The sequence below is a fragment of the Eleutherodactylus coqui genome, chromosome 5, assembly GCF_035609145.1.
Source record: "Eleutherodactylus coqui strain aEleCoq1 chromosome 5, aEleCoq1.hap1, whole genome shotgun sequence".
Taxonomy (NCBI): Eukaryota; Metazoa; Chordata; class Amphibia; order Anura; family Eleutherodactylidae; genus Eleutherodactylus; species Eleutherodactylus coqui.
The window spans coordinates 11,488,071-11,510,692 of NC_089841.1; the positions used below are offsets into that span (position 1 = coordinate 11,488,071).

Below are 22,622 nucleotides of genomic sequence, written 5' to 3' on the forward strand. Positions count from 1 at the left end.
GGCCTAAAGAAGGGTTATATTTTAACCCTTTCACTACTCATACCAGTATCATGCTCTACAAGGCAATATAGAATAATTAACTGATACATTGATCTACAATTTTCTTAACATCCTGTTTAACCCCTTACATCCTGGGGATCGTGCGAGATAGCCGGCCTCCCGCTGCAGCAGCGGAGGTGCATCTGAGATGCGCCCCCTGCTGTTAACCCCTTCCCTGCCGCGATCTATGTAGATATGGCATGGGAAGGGTTCACAGGGGGAGCGCGCTCCCTCTGTGAAGTTGCCGGGCTCTCGCGATATAATTGCAAAGAACCTGGCTGGTTGCCATTGCAACAGGACGGCAGATATTAGCATAAAAAAAGGTAAAAAAAATTAAAATGACACATATTTGGTATCGAAGCATCCGTAACCACGTGTACAATACGTTGCACATGCTTTTTATACTGCACGGCAAAAAGCATTAAAAAAAAACGCTAAAAAACAGAGGCGAAATGCTAATTTTTAGCATTTTGCCTCACAAAAAATGCAATAGAAGTGATCAAAAAAGCCGTATATTCCCCAAAATGGTACCAATTAAAACTACAGCTCATCTTGCAAAAAATAAGTCCTCACAGAGCGCTGTCCATGGAGAAATAAAAGAGTTACAGGACTTCGAATGCAGCGATTTAGAAAAAAACAAGATTTCCAAAAAAGGGTTTTTATTGCAGAAAAGTGGAAAAACCTAAAAAAAATATAATTTTGGTATTGTTGTAACCGTACCGGTCCGCAGAAAAAATGCATCGTGTCATTTATGCTGCATGATTAACGCTGTAAAAAAAATTCTATGGCAGAATTGATGCGTTTTCTCTCCGTTATCATAAAAAAAATAATAAAAGTTTTACAATATGGTCTATGTACCCAATTACAGTTCGCCACGCAAAAAACAAGCCCTTATACGGCCGCGTCAACGGAAAAGTAAAAAAGTTATGGCTTTTGAAAAATGGAGATGAGAATCCGCCAAAAATCGTTGCGTCCTTAAGACCAAAATAGGCCGTGTCCTTAAGGGGTTAACACTGTCCCTGGGTTCCATGGGCGCACAAAGATTTGCCTTGCGGTGTTTTAGCGATCTGGCAAAAATACACTGAATGACTTGGGTAGGGTGCAGAAGCTTTCCCATTGCGGTGTTCTGCTATCTGACACCTACACAGAATGAATCGTGTGTGGACACATGGATTCCCCATAGCTATGCATCTCGTGGCACCTTGGGTCACACAAGGTGGAGGCTGGGACCGAGCCTGGCCCTGGGCCCGCTCAGGTGCTTCCCACACAGAGTATTGGGGGGCCTACCTTGGTCATGGTTTCTCGGCCTTATTATGCCACCCCCCCCATCCTTTCTACTTGGGGTCTGGGGATCAGCGCTGGTCAACATGTATTTGCTTCTGTGTTACCAGTTATCTGAAACACTGGTTTTTGACCAATCAAAAGAAGCGTAACAGAATTAAAGGGGTTGTCCCGCGAAAGCAAGTGGGGTTATACACTTCTGTATGGCCATATTAATGCACTTTGTAATGTACATCGTGCATTAATTATGAGCCATACAGAAGTTATTCACTTACCTGCTCCGTTGCTAGCGTCCTCGTCTCCATGGTGCCGTCTAATTTTCAGCATCTAATCGCCGGATTAGACGCGCTTGCGCAGTCCGGTCTTCTTTTCTCAATGGGGCCGCTCGTGCCGGAGAGCGGCTCCGTGTAGCTCCGCCCCGTCACGTGCCGATTCCAGCCAATCAGGAGGCTGGAATCGGCAATGGACCGCACAGAAGCCCTGCGGTCCACCGAGGGAGAAGATCCCGGCGGCCATCTTCAACCGGTAAGTAAGAAGTCACCGGAGCGCGGGGATTCAGGTAAGCGCTGTGCGGATTTTTTTTTAGGTCCCTGCATCGGGTTTGTCTCGCGCCGAACGGGGGGGGGCTGTTGAAAAAAAAAAAAAACAGTTTCGGCGTGGGACAACCCCTTTAAGGAGGCGTTCACAGCTGTACTAGCATCTGAGTCCACTTTATGCCCACGATTGCTGAGGGTGTGTGCAGAGGCCGAGGTCCTGGGCGAGGTAAAACTCTGCCATGTTTGGGCACTGTAATTGCTTTGTTGCAGCTGTTCTGAGGTTCCCACCTTGCTTTCAGGCCAGACCAGGGTTTAGCAGCAGTCCTACCTCTCCTGGAGCTGAGAGGTGTGGTGGTTGCAAGATTAATGTCAGTCAGCACCTGGTGCTAAGTAGCTCTGCTCCTATTTAAGCAGTGCTAACGGTTACTCCTGTGCTGGTCAATGACTCAGTTCAGTTCTATGTTGGACAGCGACTGAGCAACACAGAGTGGTGGAAGCTCTGCTGGATAAGCTAAGTTCTTTGCTGGGAACCTGCAGCGCAGTTTGTCGCTGTTTTATCTCAGCGAGCTCAGCAGCCAGCGTGCCAAGCTAGTGTGACAAAACCTCAAGGGGATTCATAGTAACAGCACAGAATCTCCGAGTAGATAAGGGCTGGTCAATCTGTTGCGTCCTAAGAACGTGCAACCTCAATAACATAAATCAAAAGCACAAGTGTGCAAAAGGAAACAAAAACTAAAGGAGAATGCTCACCCTATAATCCCTTATCCCGGGAGGGGACCCTGCCTGCTCAGCAGACCGACCGCGCTGATAAGTGCGAGCCTGCAATTGTGCCTGGGCCTCTGACCAGTCCCTAGCTGGGAGCCCTAGCACAAAACAAAAAGAGAAACAAAGCCAAACCAAACAGCAAAGAACTTAGCTTATCCAGCAGAGCTTCCACCACTCTGTGTTGCTAAGTCGCTGTCCAACATAGAACTGAACTGAGTCATTGACCAGCACAGGAGTAACAGTTAGCACTGCTTAAATAGGAGCAGAGCTACTTAGCACCAGGTGCTGACTGACATTAATCTTGCAACCACCACACCTCTCAGCTCCAGGAGAGGTAGGACTGCTGCTAAACCCTGGTCTGGCCTGAAAGCAAGGTGGGAACCTCAGAACAGCTGCAACATGCTTCATGTTTAATACTTTTCTTGGGTTTCATGGGCTCGCCTATAATGTGGGTGCACAAAGGTTTCCCAGCGCGGTGTCCAGCTGTTTGGTACAAATACACTGAATGACTTGGGTAGGGTGCAGAGTGCAGACGGCTTTCCCATTGCGGTGTTGAGCTATCTGACACCTACACAGAATAAATTGTGTGGGGACACATGGATTTCCCATTGCCGTGTTTTATCTATCTGGCACAAATACACTGAATGACTTGGGTAGGGCGCAGAAGGCTTTCCCATTGCGGTGTTCTGCTATCTGACACCTACTCAGAATGAATTGTGTGGGGGACACATGGATTTCCCATTGCTGTGTCACTCGCGGCACCTTGGGTCACACAAGGTGGAGGCTGGGACCGAGCCTGACCCTGGGCCCGCTCACATACTTCCCACACAGAGTATTGCAGTTCCTACCTCGGTGATGGTTTCTCGGGCTTATTATGCCACCTCCTCCTCCCTGGGGTCTGGGGGTCATCGCTGGTCGGCATATATTATCTCTCGTGCTACAAATTACCACAGTTATCCGAGAAACAGGATTGGAGCGTTCACAGGAAGCGTTGGTGACTTCATGAGACTTTCACAGGGTCACCGTATACCTGTGGTGGCTACTTTTGCGACACCTGCTTCAAACCAATCTTTGGTGCTAGTATGCGCTGCTGCATTGTGGAGATGTGTAGAAGTACTGGCACCTGAGTCCCCTTTATGCCCACATTTGCGGCTCCTGACAATTTTGTGACGGAGGTGGCACGGGATTGGAATGATGATCGGACGTCAATTTATCATCAATTCTGAACAGCATTGTGGGCTATCGCCCACACTTTCAAAGGGGGTCGCTGCCAGGCCCTACCAACCCTCTGCAGTGTGTGCCTCCGGTTCCTCCTCATCCAGTACGTGCTTATAAATAGACATGAGGGTGGTGTGGCTATGAAGTGAGCGTGTGGCATGAGGGCAGCTGAACGCTGCGCAGGGAAAATTTTGTGTGCGCTGTGGACGCAGGGTCGTGCGGGGGGTTGGGAGGGGGGGGGGGGGTGGACAGCAATGCCAGCATGTAACCCAGGAGAAGAGGCAGTGGTGTCACCCGCAGGCAGTGATTGTCCTTGGTTGCAGGTAGTGTAGTGCTTAGCTAAGATGTGCCAGCGCGTGTGCATTGCTAATGAGGGGTTGTCTGAAGTAAATTGTTAGGGGGGGGCAGACTCTTGTCCCCATTGTGGCTTAATAGTGGGACCTGGGAGCCTCAGATGCAGCCCTGCATGCTGCCCCTGCCCTTCCCTATCCGTTTCTGTGGTGTTTCCATGACTTTCTGTTGTTTTCTGGTGTTTGACAAGTCATCTCCTACGTGGAGCATCGGTCCCATACACAAATACTCGAGTCGCCCATTGACTTCAATGGAGTTCGTTACTCGAAACGAACCCTCGAGCATTCCAAAAAGTTCGACTCGAGTAACGAGCACCCGAGCATTTTGGTGCTCGCTCATCTCTATTAAAAACGCATCACAAGTTGGTGCTTTACAATTTTTGTGCAATGCGTTTTTAACGTTAAAAAGTCCCATTGACAATCGTGTGAAAAAATCGCACAAGAAAAACGCAAGTGTGCAGGAGCCCAAATATATATATACATTATCTTCTGTGTTATATATGGATTATCTTCTGTGTTATATATGGGTTACCTTGTGTGTTATATACATTATCTTCTTGTTATATATGTGTTGTCTTCTGAGCTATGTATGGGTTATCCTCTGTGTTCTATATGGGTTATCTTCTGTGTTATATATGGGTTATCTTCTGTGTTATATACGGGTTATCCTCTGTGTTATATACATTGTCCTCTGTTATTTATGGGTTATTCTCTGTATAATATAAATTATCTTCTGTGTTATATATGGGTTATCCTCTGAGTTATATACGTTATCCTCTGTGTTATATACGGGTTATCCTCTGTGTTATATATGGGTTGTCTTCTGTGTTATATACGGGTTATCTTCTGTGTTATACACGAGTTATCCTCTGTATTATATACATTATCTTCTATGTTATATATGGGTTATCTTCTGTGTTATATATGGATTATCCTCTGTATTACATACATTATCCTCTGTGTTACATTGGGGGTTATCTTCTGTGTTATACATGGGTTATCCTTTGTATTATATACATTATCTTCTGTGTTATTTACAGGTTATCCTCTATGTCATATACATTATCTTCTGTTTTATATATGGGTTATCCTCTGTGTTATATACTGGTTATCTCCTTTGTTATATACGGGTTATCCTCTGTGTTGTATACGGGTTATCTTCTTTGTTATATATGGGTTATCCTCTGCATTATATACATTAACCTCTGTGTTATATATGGGTTATTATCTGTATTATATACATTGTCCTCTGTTATTTATGGGTTATCCTCTGTATAATATAAATTATCTTCTGTGTTATATATGGGTTATCCTCTGAGTTATATACATTATCCTCTGTGTTATATACGGGTTATCCTCTGTATTATATACATTATCATCTGTGTTATATATATTATCCTCTGTATTATATATATTATCCTCTGTATTATATACATTATCTTCTGTGTTACATACAGGTTATCCTCTGTATTATATACATTATCTTCCATGTTATATATGGGTTGTCTTCTGTGTTATATACGGGTTATCTTCTGTGTTATACACGAGTTATCCTCTGTATTATATACATTATCTTCTATGTTATATATGGGTTACCTTCTGTGTTATATATGGATTATCCTCTGTATTATATACATTATCTTCCATGTTATATATGGGTTATCTTCTGTGTTATATATGGGTTATCCTCTGTATTATATACATTATCTTCTGTGTTATACATGGGTTATCCTTTGTATTATATACATTATCTTCTGTGTTATATATGGGTTATCCTCTGTATTATATACATTATCATCTGTGTTATATATGGGTTATCCTCTGTATTATATATATTATCCTCTGTATTATATACATTATCTTCTGTGTTACATACAGGTTATCCTCTGTATTATATACATTATTCTCTGTGTTACATACGGGTTATCTTCTGTGTTATATATGGGTTATCCTCTGTATTATATACATTATCTTCTGTGTTATACATGGGTTATCCTTTGTATTATATACATTATCTTCTGTGTTATATACAGGTTATCCTCTGTATTATATACATTATCCTCTGTGTTATATACGGGTTATCCTCTGTGTTGTATATGGCTTATCCTCTGTGTTATATACAGGCTATTCTCTGTGTTATATATGGGTTATCCTCTGTGTTATATACCGGTTATCCTCTGTGTTATATACAGGCTATTCTCTGTGTTATATACGGGTTATCCTCTGTATTATATACATTATCCTCTGTGATATATATGGGCTATTCTCTGTGTTATATATAGGTTATCCTCTGTGTTATATACCGGTTATCCTCTGTGTTATATACAGGCTATTCTCTGTGTTATATACGGGTTATCCTCTGTATTATATACATTATCCTCTGTGATATATACGAGCTATTCTCTGTGTTATATATAGGTTATCCTCTGTGTTATATACCGGTTATCTTCTTTGTTATATACGGGCTATCCTCTGTGTTGTATATGGCTTATCTTCTGTGTTATTTACTGGTTATCCTCTGTGTTGTATATGGGTTATCCTCTGTGTTGTATATGGGTTATCCTCTGTGTTGTATATGGGTTATCCTCTGTGTTATATACGGGTTATCCTCTGTGTTATATACCGGTTATCTTCTTTGTTATATACGGGTTATCCTCTGTGCTGTATACGGGCTATTCTCTGTGTTGTATATGGGTTATCCTCTGTGTTATATACCGGTTATCTTCTTTGTTATATACGGGCTATCCTCTGTGTTGTATATGGCTTATCTTCTGTGTTATTTACTGGTTATCCTCTGTGTTGTATATGGGTTATCCTCTGTGTTGTATATGGGTTATCCTCTATGTTATATATGGGTTATCCTCTGTGTTATATACATTATCCTCTGTGTTATATACCGGTTATCTTCTTTGTTATATACGGGTTATCCTCTGTGCTGTATACGGGTTCTTCACCGTGTACATACAGGTCGTGCTCGGCATTGTTTACGGGCCGCTCGGCTCCTGGGTGGGGTCTGTATGTGGTCACGTGTCCCTGCCCCGTATTCACAGCTGATGAGGCCACGCCCCTCCGGTCACAGGGTCCTCCTTCGCCCTGCGCCCGTTAACGCTGATGGAGGAGGCGCTCTGCCGCCCGCTCACGGTACACAGAACGGCTGCCGCTTCTTCTCTGCGTTGGCGCATCACACTAACGCCATGACAACAGCGGCCCGTGACGTCATAAACATGTTCTGGACTGTCAGTCTAGCCCCGCCCTCGCCACACCCGCTAATTCATATTTAGGAGGAGGAGCGCAGCTGTCACTGTAGGCTCCTCCCATCTACTGCATATTCATTAGACGGCCCTCGCGCCCTCCCTATCTGGTAGGCGTGTCCGGGCCTGCACCAGTAGGCCCACTCTGTCTTGCATATTAATGAGGGACCCGCCCAGCTATTGAATAATGTGGCAGGGCTCCGGAGCCGGAAGCAGAGCTGTTGAGTCAGTGTGAGGGGATGAGATAGACGGGGCCGCCGTGCGCTCCGCCTCCTCCCCGCCGTCCTCCGCCCCGTCCTCAGCCTCAGCACCAGCCGCAGAGCCCGGCCCTCCGCCCCGGCACCATGATGGAGGAGATAGACCGCTTCCAGGTGCCGACCGTGCACTCCGAGATGCAGCCGCTGGTGAGAGTCACCATCATCATCCTCCCCCCGTGGACAGGAGGATGGGGGGGCGGTGGCAGAAGGACGGGCGCTAGTGGCAGAAAGATGGGGAGGTAGAGAGGAGGATGGGGGGTGTAGTATCAGGAGAAGGGGGGGGGTAGTATCAGGAGGAGGGGGGGGGTAGTATCAGGAGGAGGGGGGGGGGGAGTAGTATTAGGAGAAGGATGGGGGGTGTAGTATCAGGAGAGGGGGGGGGGGGGTAGTATCAGGAGGAGGGGGTGTAGTGGTCGGGGGACGGCGGGGTGTAGTGGCAGAAGGATGGGGGGTGTAGTGGTAGGGGGCAGGAGGATTTGGGGGTAGTGATAGGGGGATGGGGGTGTAGTGGCAGGAGGAGGGAGGTGTAGGGGCAGGAGGATGGGGGGTAATAGCAGGGGGATGGGGGGTGTATTGGTAGGGAGACTGGGGAACAAGGTGTAGTTGCAGGGGGACGCAGGGGGAAGGGGCATAGTGGTAGGAGAATGGAGGGGGGTAGTAGCAGAAGGATAGGGGGGGTAGTGGTAGGGGGACGGGGCTGTAGTTGTAGGGGGACAGGGTGTAGTGGCAAGGGGAGGGAGGTGTAGTGGCAGGAGGATGGGGGGGGGGTAGGAGGATTGGGGGGTAGTCGTAGGGGGATGGGGGTGTAGTGGTAGGGGGACAGGGTGTAGTTGTAGGGGGACAGGGTGTAGTGGCAAGGGGAGGGAGGTGTAGTGGCAGGAGGATGGGGGGGGGGGGTAGGAGGATTGGGGGGTAGTCGTAGGGGGACAGGGTGTAGTGGCAAGTGGAGGATGGGGGGATAGGAGGATTAGGGGGTAGTGGTAGGGGGATGGGGGTGTAGTGGCAAGAGGAGGGAGGTGTAGTCGCAGGGGGCAGGAGGATGGGGGGTGTATTGGTAGGGAGACTGGGGAATGAGGTGTAGTTGCAGGGGGACACGGGAGGGAGTGGCATAGTGGTAGGAGGATGGGGGGTAGTGGCAGGGGGCAGGAGGATTGGGGGGTAGTGGTAGGGGGACAGGAGAACGGGGTGTAGTGGCAGGGGACCGGTGTGGGGGGAAGGGCGGTGTAGTGGTAGTTTGAAGGGGGGGTGTAGTGGCAGGTGGATGGGCGGGGGGGTAGTAGCAGGAGGATGGGGGGGTGTAGTGCTAGAAGAACGGGGTGTAGTGGCAGGGGGATGGGGGGAGTGGCAGGAGGATGGAGGGGTAGTGACAGGGGAACAGGGTGTAATGGTAGGGGGATGGGGCGGTGGTGTAGTGGTAGAGGGACGGGGAAACAGGGTGTAGTGGTAGGAGGACGAGGAAACGGTGTAGTGGCAGGAGGATGGGGGTGTAGTGGCAAGAGGAGGGGGGTGGAGGGGCCGGAGGATGGGGGGGTAGTAGCAAAAGGATGGTGGTGTAGTGTTAGGGGGACAGGGTATAGTGGCAGGAGGAGGGGGGTGTAGTGGTAGGGGGACAGGAGGATGCGGGAAGTGTAGCAGCAGGATGTTGGGGTAGTGGCAGGGGGCAGGAGGATGGTGGTGTAGTGGTAGGGGGACGGGTGACGGGTGTAGTGGCAGGAGGAGGGGGGATGTAGTAGCAGGGGGCAGGAGGGTGGGGGTGTGGAATGACAGGCGGATGGGGGGTGTGGTAGTAGGGGGCAGGAGAATAGGGGGGTGTAGGAGCAGGGGGCAGGAGGGTGGTGGGGTGTAGTAGCAGGGGGCAGGAGGGTGGGGGTGTGGAATGACAGGCGGATGGGGGGTGTGGTAGTAGGGGGCAGGAGAATAGGGGGGTGTAGGAGCAGGGGGCAGGAGAATAGGGGGAGGGAGGACGGGGGGTCTAGTAGAAGGGGGCAAGAGAGCGGAGGTTTGCTAGCTGGTGTAGGAGGACGGGGGTGTGTGTAGTAGAAGGGGGCAGGTGGTCGGGGGGTGTAGTAGAAGAGGTGTAGTCATAGGGGTTATAGTAGTGTAGTTATGAGGGTCAGTATGGTGGTCCGGGTGCTGCTGTAATATAGGGGTCAGCGGTGTAGTGATGGGGTTATAGTAGTGTAGTTATGAGGGTCAGTATGGTGGTCCGGGTGCTGCTGTAATATAGGGGTCAGCGGTGTAGTGATGGGGTTATAGTAGTGTAGTTATGAGGGTCAGTATGGTGGTCCGGGTGCTGCTGTAATATAGGGGTCAGCGGTGTAGTGATGGGGGGTTATAGTAGTGTAGTTATGAGGGTCAGTATGGTGGTCCGGGTGCTGCTGTAATATAGGGGTCGGCGGTGTAGTTATGAGGGTCAGTATGGTGGTCCGGGTGCTGCTGTAATATAAGGGTCAGCGGTGTAGTGATGGGGTTATAGTAGTGTAGTTATGAGGGTCAGTATGGTGGTCCGGGTGCTGCTGTAATATAAGGGTCAGCGGTGTAGTGATGGGGTTATAGTAGTGTAGTTATGAGGGTCAGTATGGTGGTCCCCGGGTGCTGCTGTAATATAGGGGTCGGCGGTGTAGTGATGGGGGTTATAGTAGTGTAGTTATGAGGGTCAGTATGGTGGTCCCCGGGTGCTGCTGTAATATAGGGGTCAGCGGTGTAGTGATGGGGGTTATAGTAGTGTAGTAATGAGGGTCAGTATGGTGGTCCGGGTGCTGCTGTAATATAGGGGTCGGCGGTGTAGTGATGGGGGTTATAGTAGTGTAGTTATGAGGGTCAGTATGGTGGTCCGGGTGCTGATGTAATATAGGGGTCAGCGGTGTAGTGATGGGGGTTATAGTAGTGTAGTTATGAGGGTCAGTATGGTGGTCCCCGGGTGCTGCTGTAATATAGGGGTCGGCGGTGTAGTGATGGGGGTTATAGTGGTGTAGTTATGAGGGCCAGTATGGTGGTCCGGGTGCTGCTGTAATATAGGGGTCAGCGGTGTAGTGATGGGGGTTATAGTAGTGTAGTTATGAGGGTCAGTATGGTGGTCCGGATGCTGCTGTAATATAGGGGTCGGCGGTGTAGTGATGGGGTTATAGTAGTGTAGTTATGAGGGTCAGTATGGTGGTCCCCGGGTGCTGCTGTAATATAGGGGTCAGCGGTGTAGTGATGGGGGTTATAGTAGTGTAGTTATGAGGGTCAGTATGGTGGTCCGGGTGCTGCTGTAATATAGGGGTCGGCGGTGTAGTGATGGGGGTTATAGTAGTGTAGTTATGAGGGTCAGTATGGTGGTCCGGGTGCTGCTGTAATATAGGGGTCAGCGGTGTAGTGATGGGGGTTATAGTAGTGTAGTTATGAGGGTCAGTATGGTGGTCCCCGGGTGCTGCTGTAATATAGGGGTCAGCGGTGTAGTGATGGGGGTTATAGTAGTGTAGTTATGAGGGTCAGTATGGTGGTCCGGGTGCTGCTGTAATATAGGGGTCGGCGGTGTAGTGATGGGGGTTATAGTAGTGTAGTTATGAGGGTCAGTATGGTGGTCCGGGTGCTGCTGTAATATAGGGGTCGGCGGTGTAGTGATGGGGGTTATAGTAGTGTAGTTATGGGGGTCAGTATGGTGGTCCGGGTGCTGCTGTAATATAGGGGTCAGCGGTGTAGTGATGGGGGTTATAGTAGTGTAGTTATGAGGGTCAGTATGGTGGTCCGGGTGCTGCTGTAATATTGGGGTCGGCGGTGTAGTGATGGGGTTATAGTAGTGTAGTAATGAGGGTCAGTATGGTGGTCCCCGGGTGCTGCTGTAATATAGGGGTCAGCGGTGTAGTGATGGGGGTTATAGTAGTGTAGTTATGAGGGTCAGTATGGTGGTCCCCGGGTGCTGCTGTAATATAAGGGTCAGCGGTATAGTGATGGGGTTATAGTAGTGTAGTTATGAGGGTCAGTATGGTGGTCCGGGTGCTGCTGTAATATAGGGGTCAGCGGTGTAGTGATGGGGGTATAGTAGTGTAGTTATGAGGTCAGTATGGTGGTCCCCGGGTGCTGCTGTAATATAGGGGTCAGCGGTGTAGTGATGGGGGTTATAGTAGTGTAGTTATGAGGGTCAGTATGGTGGTCCGGGTGCTGCTGTAATATAGGGGTCAGCGGTGTAGTGATGGGGGTTATAGTAGTGTAGTTATGAGGGTCAGTATGGTGGTCCGGGTGCTGCTGTAATATAGGGGTCAGCGGTGTAGTGATGGGGTTATAGTAGTGTAGTTATGAGGGTCAGTATGGTGGTCCCGGGTGCTGCTGTAATATAGGGGTCAGCGGTGTAGTGATGGGGGTTATAGTAGTGTAGTTATGAGGGTCAGTATGGTGGTCCCGGGTGCTGCTGTAATATAGGGGTCAGCGGTGTAGTGATGGGGGTATAGTAGTGTAGTTATGAGGGTCAGTATGGTGGTCCGGGTGCTGCTGTAATATAGGGGTCGGCGGTGTAGTGATGGGGGTTATAGTAGTGTAGTTATGAGGGTCAGTATGGTGGTCCGGGTGCTGCTGTAATATAGGGGTCAGCGGTGTAGTGATGGAGGTTATAGTAGTGTAGTTATGAGGGTCAGTATGGTGGTCCCCGGGTGCTGCTGTAATATAGGGGTCAGCGGTGTAGTGATGGGGGTTATAGTAGTGTAGTTATGAGGGTCAGTATGGTGGTCCGGGTGCTGCTGTAATATAGGGGTCAGCGGTGTAGTGATGGGGGTTATAGTAGTGTAGTTATGAGGGTCAGTATGGTGGTCCCCGGGTGCTGCTGTAATATAGGGGTCAGCGGTGTAGTGATGGGGTTATAGTAGTGTAGTTATGAGGGTCAGTATGGTGGTCCGGGTGCTGCTGTAATATAGGGGTCGGCGGTGTAGTGATGGGGTTATAGTAGTGTAGTTATGAGGGTCAGTATGGTGGTCCGGGTGCTGCTGTAATATAGGGGTCAGCGGTGTAGTGATGGGGGTTATAGTAGTGTAGTTATGAGGGTCAGTATGGTGGTCCCCGGGTGCTGCTGTAATATAGGGGTCGGCGGTGTAGTGATGGGGGTTATAGTAGTGTAGTTATGAGGGTCAGTATGGTGGTCCGGGTGCTGCTGTAATATAGGGGTCAGCGGTGTAGTGATGGGGTTATAGAAGTGTAGTTATGAGGGTCAGTATGGTGGTCCGGGTGCTGCTGTAATATAGGGGTCAGCAGCGTAGTGATGGGGTTATAGTAGTGTAGTTATGAGGGTCAGTATGGTGGTCCGGGTGCTGCTGTAATATAGGGGTCAGCGGTGTAGTGATGGGGTTTATAGTAGTGTAGTTATGAGGGTCAGTATGGTGGTCCGGGTGCTGCTGTAATATAGGGGTCAGCGGTGTAGTGATGGGGTTATAGTAGTGTAGTTATGAGGGTCAGTATGGTGGTCCGGGTGCTGCTGTAATATAGGGGTCAGCGGTGTAGTGATGGGGGTTATAGTAGTGTAGTTATGAGGGTCAGTATGGTGGTCCGGGTGCTGCTGTAATATAGGGGTCGGCGGTGTAGTGATGGGGGTTATAGTAGTGTAGTTATGAGGGTCAGTATGGTGGTCCCCGGGTGCTGCTGTAATATAGGGGTCAGCGGTGTAGTGATGGGGGTTATAGTAGTGTAGTTATGAGGGTCAGTATGGTGGTCCGGGTGCTGCTGTAATATAGGGGTCGGGGTTGTAGTGATGGGGGTATAGTAGTGTAGTTATGAGGGTCAGTATGGTGGTCCGGGTGCTGCTGTAATATAGGGGTCAGCGGTGTAGTGATGGGGGTTATAGTAGTGTAGTTATGAGGGTCAGTATGGTGGTCCGGGTGCTGCTGTAATATAGGGGTCGGCGGTGTAGTGATGGGGGTTATAGTAGTGTAGTTATGAGGGTCAGTATGGTGGTCCCGGGTGCTGCTGTAATATAGGGGTCAGCGGTGTAGTGATGGGGGTTATAGTAGTGTAGTTATGAGGGTCAGTATGGTGGTCCGGGTGCTGCTGTAATATAGGGGTCGGCGGTGTAGTGATGGGGGTTATAGTAGTGTAGTAATGAGGGTCAGTATGGTGGTCCCCGGGTGCTGCTGTAATATAGGGGTCAGCGGTGTAGTGATGGGGTTATAGTAGTGTAGTAATGAGGGTCAGTATGGTGGTCCGGGTGCTGCTGTAATATAGGGGTCAGCGGTGTAGTGATGGGGGTTATAGTAGTGTAGTTATGAGGGTCAGGGTGGTGGTCCGGGTGCTGCTGTAATATAGGGGTCAGCGGTGTAGTGATGGGGGTTATAGTAGTGTAGTTATGATGGTCAGTATGGTGGTCCGGGTGCTGCTGTAATATAGGGGTCAGCGGTGTAGTGATGGGGTTATAGTAGTGTAGTAATGAGGGTCAGTATGGTGGTCCAGGTGCTGCTGTAATATAGGGGTCAGCGGTGTAGTGATGGGGGTTATAGTAGTGTAGTTATGAGGGTCAGTATGGTGGTCCCCGGGTGCTGCTGTAATATAGGGGTCAGCGGTGTAGTGATGGGGGTTATAGTAGTGTAGTTATGAGGGTCAGTATGGTGGTCCGGGTGCTGCTGTAATATAGGGGTCAGCGGTGTAGTGATGGGGGTTATAGTAGTGTAGTTATGAGGGTCAGTATGGTGGTCCGGGTGCTGCTGTAATATAGGGGTCGGCGGTGTAGTGATGGGGGTTATAGTAGTGTAGTTATGAGGGTCAGTATGGTGGTCCGGGTGCTGCTGTAATATAGGGGTCAGCGGTGTAGTGATGGGGGTTATAGTAGTGTAGTTATGAGGGTCAGTATGGTGGTCCGGGTGCTGCTGTAATATAGGGGTCGGCGGTGTAGTGATGGGGGTTATAGTAGTGTAGTTATGAGGGTTAGTATGGTGGTCCGGGTGCTGCTGTAATATAGGGGTCAGCGGTGTAGTGATGGGGTTATAGTAGTGTAGTTATGAGGGTCAGTATGGTGGTCCGGGTGCTGCTGTAATATAGGGGTCAGCGGTGTAGTGATGGGGGTTATAGTAGTGTAGTTATGAGGGTCAGTATGGTGGTCCGGGTGCTGCTGTAATATAGGGGTCAGCGGTGTAGTGATGGGGTTATAGTAGTGTAGTTATGAGGGTCAGTATGGTGGTCCGGGTGCTGCTGTAATATAGGGGTCAGCGGTGTAGTGATGGGGGTTATAGTAGTGTAGTAATGAGGGTCAGTATGGTGGTCCCCGGGTGCTGCTGTAATATAGGGGTCAGCGGTGTAGTGATGGGGCTATAGTAGTGTAGTAATGAGGGTCAGTATGGTGGTCCCGGGTGCTGCTGTAATATAGGGGTCAGCGGTGTAGTGATGGGGTTATAGTAGTGTAGTTATGAGGGTCAGTATGGTGGTCCGGGTGCTGCTGTAATATAGGGGTCAGCGGTGTAGTGATGGGGGTTATAGTAGTGTAGTTATGAGGGTCAGTATGGTGGTCCGGGTGCTGCTGTAATATAGGAGTCAGCGGTGTAGTGATGGGGGTAATAGTAGTGTAGTTATGAGGGTCAGTATGGTGGTCCGGGTGCTGCTGTAGTATAGGGGTCAGCGGTGTAGTGATGGGGGTTATAGTAGTGTAGTAATGAGGGTCAGTATGGTGGTCCGGGTGCTGCTGTAATATAGGGGTCGGCGGTGTAGTGATGGGGGTTATAGTAGTGTAGTTATGAGGGTCAGTATGGTGGTCCCCGGGTGCTGCTGTAATATAGGGGTCAGCGGTGTAGTGATGGGGGTTATAGTAGTGTAGTTATGAGGGTCAGTATGGTGGTCCCGGGTGCTGCTGTAATATAGGGGTCAGCGGTGTAGTGATGGGGTTATAGTAGTGTAGTTATGAGGGTCAGTATGGTGGTCCCGGGTGCTGCTGTAATATAGGGGTCGGCGGTGTAGTGATGGGGGTATAGTAGTGTAGTTATGAGGGTCAGTATGGTGGTCCCGGGTGCTGCTGTAATATAGGGGTCAGCGGTGTAGTGATGGGGGTTATAGTAGTGTAGTTATGAGGGTCAGTATGGTGGTCCGGGTGCTGCTGTAATATAGGGGTCAGCGGTGTAGTGATGGGGGTTATAGTAGTGTAGTTATGAGGGTCAGTATGGTGGTCCGGGTGCTGCTGTAATATAGGGGTCAGCGGTGTAGTGATGGGGTTATAGTAGTGTAGTTATGAGGGTCAGTATGGTGGTCCCGGGTGCTGCTGTAATATAGTGGTCAGCGGTGTAGTGATGGGGTTATAGTAGTGTAGTTATGAGGGTCAGTATGGTGGTCCGGGTGCTGCTGTAATATAGGGGTCAGCGGTGTAGTGATGGGGGTTATAGTAGTGTAGTTATGAGGGTCAGTATGGTGGTCCCGGGTGCTGCTGTAATATAGGGGTCAGCGGTGTAGTGATGGGGGTTATAGTAGTGTAGTTATGAGGGTCAGTATGGTGGTCCGGGTGCTGCTGTAATATAGGGGTCAGCGGTGTAGTGATGGGGTTATAGTAGTGTAGTTATGAGGGTCAGTATGGTGGTCCGGGTGCTGCTGTAATATAGGGGTCAGCGGTGTAGTGATGGGGTTATAGTAGTGTAGTTATGAGGGTCAGTATGGTGGTCCCGGGTGCTGCTGTAATATAGGGGTCAGCGGTGTAGTGATGGGGGTTATAGTAGTGTAGTTATGAGGGTCAGTATGGTGGTCCGGGTGCTGCTGTAATATAGGGGTCAGCGGTGTAGTGATGGGGTTATAGTAGTGTAGTTATGAGGGTCAGTATGGTGGTCCCGGGTGCTGCTGTAATATAGGGGTCAGCGGTGTAGTGATGGGGGTTATAGTAGTGTAGTTATGAGGGTCAGTATGGTGGTCCCGGGTGCTGCTGTAATATAGGGGTCAGCGGTGTAGTGATGGGGGTTATAGTAGTGTAGTTATGAGGGTCAGTATGGTGGTCCGGGTGCTGCTGTAATATAGGGGTCAGCGGTGTAGTGATGGGGGTTATAGTAGTGTAGTTATGAGGGTCAGTATGGTGGTCCCGGGTGCTGCTGTAATATAGGGGTCAGCGGTGTAGTGATGGGGTTATAGTAGTGTAGTTATGAGGGTCAGTATGGTGGTCCCGGGTGCTGCTGTAATATAGGGGTCAGCGGTGTAGTGATGGGGGTTATAGTAGTGTAGTTATGAGGGTCAGTATGGTGGTCCGGGTGCTGCTGTAATATAGGGGTCGGCGGTGTAGTTATGAGGGTCAGTATGGTGGTCCGGGTGCTGCTGTAATATAGGGGTCAGCGGTGTAGTGATGGGGGTTATAGTAGTGTAGTTATGAGGGTCAGTATGGTGGTCCGGGTGCTGCTGTAATATAGGGGTCAGCGGTGTAGTGATGGGGGTTATAGTAGTGTAGTTATGAGGGTCAGTATGGTGGTCCCCGGGTGCTGCTGTAATATAGGGGTCGGCGGTGTAGTGATGGGGGTTATAGTAGTGTAGTTATGAGGGTCAGTATGGTGGTCCGGGTGCTGCTGTAATATAGGGGTCAGCGGTGTAGTGATGGGGTTATAGTAGTGTAGTTATGAGGGTCAGTATGGTGGTCCGGGTGCTGCTGTAATATAGGGGTCAGCGGTGTAGTGATGGGGGTTATAGTAGTGTAGTTATGAGGGTCAGTATGGTGGTCCGGGTGCTGCTGTAATATAGGGGTCAGCGGTGTAGTGATGGGGGTTATAGTAGTGTAGTTATGAGGGTCAGTATGGTGGTCCCGGGTGCTGCTGTAATATAGGGGTCGGCGGTGTAGTGATGGGGGTTATAGTAGTGTAGTTATGAGGGTCAGTATGGTGGTCCGGGTGCTGCTGTAATATAGGGGTCAGCGGTGTAGTGATGGGGGTTATAGTAGTGTAGTTATGAGGGTCAGTATGGTGGTCCGGGTGCTGCTGTAATATAGGGGTCAGCGGTGTAGTGATGGGGGTTATAGTAGTGTAGTTATGAGGGTCAGTATGGTGGTCCGGGTGCTGCTGTAATATAGGGGTCAGCGGTGTAGTGATGGGGGTTATAGTAGTGTAGTTATGAGGGTCAGTATGGTGGTCCGGGTGCTGCTGTAATATAGGGGTCAGCGGTGTAGTGATGGGGGTTATAGTAGTGTAGTTATGAGGGTCAGTATGGTGGTCCCGGGTGCTGCTGTAATATAGGGGTCAGCGGTGTAGTGATGGGGGTTATAGTAGTGTAGTTATGAGGGTCAGTATGGTGGTCCCGGGTGCTGCTGTAATATAGGGGTCAGCGGTGTAGTGATGGGGTTATAGTAGTGTAGTTATGAGGGTCAGTATGGTGGTCCGGGTGCTGCTGTAATATAGGGGTCAGCGGTGTAGTGATGGGGGTTATAGTAGTGTAGTTATGAGGGTCAGTATGGTGGTCCGGGTGCTGCTGTAATATAGGGGTCAGCGGTGTAGTGATGGGGGTTATAGTAGTGTAGTTATGAGGGTCAGTATGGTGGTCCGGGTGCTGCTGTAATATAGGGGTCAGCGGTGTAGTGATGGGGGTTATAGTAGTGTAGTTATGAGGGTCAGTATGGTGGTCCCGGGTGCTGCTGTAATATAGGGGTCAGCGGTGTAGTGATGGGGGTTATAGTAGTGTAGTTATGAGGGTCAGTATGGTGGTCCGGGTGCTGCTGTAATATAGGGGTCAGCGGTGTAGTGATGGGGGTTATAGTAGTGTAGTTATGAGGGTCAGTATGGTGGTCCCGGGTGCTGCTGTAATATAGGGGTCAGCGGTGTAGTGATGGGGGTTATAGTAGTGTAGTTATGAGGGTCAGTATGGTGGTCCGGGTGCTGCTGTAATATAGGGGTCAGCGGTGTAGTGATGGGGGTTATAGTAGTGTAGTTATGAGGGTCAGTATGGTGGTCCGGGTGCTGCTGTAATATAGGGGTCGGCGGTGTAGTGATGGGGGTTATAGTAGTGTAGTTATGAGGGTCAGTATGGTGGTCCGGGTGCTGCTGTAATATAGGGGTCAGCGGTGTAGTGATGGGGGTTATAGTAGTGTAGTTATGAGGGTCAGTATGGTGGTCCGGGTGCTGCTGTAATATAGGGGTCAGCGGTGTAGTGATGGGGGTTATAGTAGTGTAGTTATGAGGGTCAGTATGGTGGTCCGGGTGCTGCTGTAATATAGGGGTCAGCGGTGTAGTGATGGGGGTTATAGTAGTGTAGTTATGAGGGTCAGTATGGTGGTCCGGGTGCTGCTGTAATATCGGGGTCAGCGGTGTAGTGATGGGGGTTATAGTAGTGTAGTTATGAGGGTCAGTATGGTGGTCCGGGTGCTGCTGTAATATAGGGGTCAGCGGTGTAGTGATGGGGGTTATAGTAGTGTAGTTATGAGGGTCAGTATGGTGGTCCGGGTGCTGCTGTAATATAGGGGTCAGCGGTGTAGTGATGGGGGTTATAGTAGTGTAGTTATGAGGGTCAGTATGGTGGTCCGGGTGCTGCTGTAATATAGGGGTCAGCGGTGTAGTGATGGGGGTTATAGTAGTGTAGTTATGAGGGTCAGTATGGTGGTCCGGGTGCTGCTGTAATATAGGGGTCAGCGGTGTAGTGATGGGGGTTATAGTAGTGTAGTTATGAGGGTCAGTATGGTGGTCCGGGTGCTGCTGTAATATAGGGGTCAGCGGTGTAGTGATGGGGGTTATAGTAGTGTAGTTATGAGGGTCAGTATGGTGGTCCGGGTGCTGCTGTAATATAGGGGTCAGCGGTGTAGTGATGGGGGTTATAGTAGTGTAGTTATGAGGGTCAGTATGGTGGTCCGGGTGCTGCTGTAATATAGGGGTCAGCGGTGTAGTGATGGGGGTTATAGTAGTGTAGTTATGAGGGTCAGTATGGTGGTCCGGGTGCTGCTGTAATATAGGGGTCAGCGGTGTAGTGATGGGGGTTATAGTAGTGTAGTTATGAGGGTCAGTATGGTGGTCCCGGGTGCTGCTGTAATATAGGGGTCAGCGGTGTAGTGATGGGGGTTATAGTAGTGTAGTTATGAGGGTCAGTATGGTGGTCCGGGTGCTGCTGTAATATAGGGGTCAGCGGTGTAGTGATGGGGGTTATAGTAGTGTAGTTATGAGGGTCAGTATGGTGGTCCGGGTGCTGCTGTAATATAGGGGTCAGCGGTGTAGTGATGGGGGTTATAGTAGTGTAGTTATGAGGGTCAGTATGGTGGTCCGGGTGCTGCTGTAATATAGGGGTCAGCGGTGTAGTGATGGGGTTATAGTAGTGTAGTTATGAGGGTCAGTATGGTGGTCCGGGTGCTGCTGTAATATAGGGGTCAGCGGTGTAGTGATGGGGGTTATAGTAGTGTAGTTATGAGGGTCAGTATGGTGGTCCGGGTGCTGCTGTAATATAGGGGTCAGCGGTGTAGTGATGGGGGTTATAGTAGTGTAGTTAGAGGGTCAGTATGGTGGTCCGGGTGCTGCTGTAATATAGGGGTCAGCGGTGTAGTGATGGGGGTTATAGTAGTGTAGTTATGAGGGTCAGTATGGTGGTCCGGGTGCTGCTGTAATATAGGGGTCAGCGGTGTAGTGATGGGGGTTATAGTAGTGTAGTTATGAGGGTCAGTATGGTGGTCCCGGGTGCTGCTGTAATATAGGGGTCGGCGGTGTAGTGATGGGGGTTATAGTAGTGTAGTTATGAGGGTCAGTATGGTGGTCCGGGTGCTGCTGTAATATAGGGGTCAGCGGTGTAGTGATGGGGGTTATAGTAGTGTAGTTATGAGGGTCAGTATGGTGGTCCCGGGTGCTGCTGTAATATAGGGGTCAGCGGTGTAGTGATGGGGGTTATAGTAGTGTAGTTATGAGGGTCAGTATGGTGGTCCGGGTGCTGCTGTAATATAGGGGTCAGCGGTGTAGTGATGGGGGTTATAGTAGTGTAGTTATGAGGGTCAGTATGGTGGTCCCGGGTGCTGCTGTAATATAGGGGTCAGCGGTGTAGTGATGGGGGTTATAGTAGTGTAGTTATGAGGGTCAGTATGGTGGTCCGGGTGCTGCTGTAATATAGGGGTCAGCGGTGTAGTGATGGGGGTTATAGTAGTGTAGTTATGAGGGTCAGTATGGTGGTCCGGGTGCTGCTGTAATATAGGGGTCAGCGGTGTAGTGATGGGGGTTATAGTAGTGTAGTTATGAGGGTCAGTATGGTGGTCCGGGTGCTGCTGTAATATAGGGGTCAGCGGTGTAGTGATGGGGGTTATAGTAGTGTAGTTATGAGGGTCAGTATGGTGGTCGGGTGCTGCTGTAATATAGGGGTCAGGCGGTGTAGTGATGGGGGTTATAGTAGTGTAGTTATGAGGGTCAGTATGGTGGTCCGGGTGCTGCTGTAATATAGGGGTCAGCGGTGTAGTGATGGGGGTTATAGTAGTGTAGTTATGAGGGTCAGTATGGTGGTCCGGGTGCTGCTGTAATATAGGGGTCAGCGGTGTAGTGATGGGGGTTATAGTAGTGTAGTTATGAGGGTCAGTATGGTGGTCCGGGTGCTGCTGTAATATAGGGGTCAGCGGTGTAGTGATGGGGGTTATAGTAGTGTAGTTATGAGGGTCAGTATGGTGGTCCGGGTGCTGCTGTAATATAGGGGTCAGCGGTGTAGTGATGGGGGTTATAGTAGTGTAGTTATGAGGGTCAGTATGGTGGTCCGGGTGCTGCTGTAATATAGGGGTCAGCGGTGTAGTGATGGGGGTTATAGTAGTGTAGTTATGAGGGTCAGTATGGTGGTCCGGGTGCTGCTGTAATATAGGGGTCAGCGGTGTAGTGATGGGGGTTATAGTAGTGTAGTTATGAGGGTCAGTATGGTGGTCCGGGTGCTGCTGTAATATAGGGGTCAGCGGTGTAGTGATGGGGGTTATAGTAGTGTAGTTATGAGGGTCAGTATGGTGGTCCGGGTGCTGCTGTAATATAGGGGTCAGCGGTGTAGTGATGGGGGTTATAGTAGTGTAGTTATGAGGGTCAGTATGGTGGTCCGGGTGCTGCTGTAATATAGGGGTCAGCGGTGTAGTGATGGGGGTTATAGTAGTGTAGTTATGAGGGTCAGTATGGTGGTCCCGGGTGCTGCTGTAATATAGGGGTCAGCGGTGTAGTGATGGGGGTTATAGTAGTGTAGTTATGAGGGTCAGTATGGTGGTCCCCGGGTGCTGCTGTAATATAGGGGTCAGCGGTGTAGTGATGGGGGTTATAGTAGTGTAGTTATGAGGGTCAGTATGGTGGTCCCGGGTGCTGCTGTAATATAGGGGTCAGCGGTGTAGTGATGGGGGTTATAGTAGTGTAGTTATGAGGGTCAGTATGGTGGTCCGGGTGCTGCTGTAATATAGGGGTCAGCGGTGTAGTGATGGGGGTTATAGTAGTGTAGTTATGAGGGTCAGTATGGTGGTCCGGGTGCTGCTGTAATATAGGGGTCAGGCGGTGTAGTGATGGGGGTTATAGTAGTGTAGTTATGAGGGTCAGTATGGTGGTCCCGGGTGCTGCTGTAATATAGGGGTCAGCGGTGTAGTGATGGGGGTTATAGTAGTGTAGTTATGAGGGTCAGTATGGTGGTCCCGGGTGCTGCTGTAATATAGGGGTCAGCGGTGTAGTGATGGGGGTTATAGTAGTGTAGTTATGAGGGTCAGTATGGTGGTCCGGGTGCTGCTGTAATATAGGGGTCAGCGGTGTAGTGATGGGGGTTATAGTAGTGTAGTTATGAGGGTCAGTATGGTGGTCCGGGTGCTGCTGTAATATAGGGGTCAGCGGTGTAGTGATGGGGGTTATAGTAGTGTAGTTATGAGGGTCAGTATGGTGGTCCGGGTGCTGCTGTAATATAGGGGTCAGCGGTGTAGTGATGGGGGTTATAGTAGTGTAGTTATGAGGGTCAGTATGGTGGTCCGGGTGCTGCTGTAATATAGGGGTCAGCGGTGTAGTGATGGGGGTTATAGTAGTGTAGTTATGAGGGTCAGTATGGTGGTCCGGGTGCTGCTGTAGC

General features: G+C 49.8%; 1 protein-coding gene across 2 annotated transcripts in view; it reads left to right on the forward strand.

Annotated features, from left to right (window-relative positions):
• The first annotated feature begins 7,681 nt into the window (after positions 1-7,681).
• The window catches only part of FAM219A (family with sequence similarity 219 member A), a 106,088-nt gene continuing 91,147 nt past the window's right edge, over positions 7,682-22,622 (forward strand). Inside the window, exon 1 of one of the 2 annotated variants that reach the window (XM_066602313.1) lies at positions 7,682-7,811. In XM_066602313.1, coding sequence (XP_066458410.1) covers positions 7,785-7,811 — 27 coding nt within the window. In that variant the 5' untranslated portion in view covers positions 7,682-7,784. Of the gene's footprint in view, positions 7,845-22,622 lie in introns of both variants that reach the window. The other variant, XM_066602312.1, reaches the window with a different exon arrangement.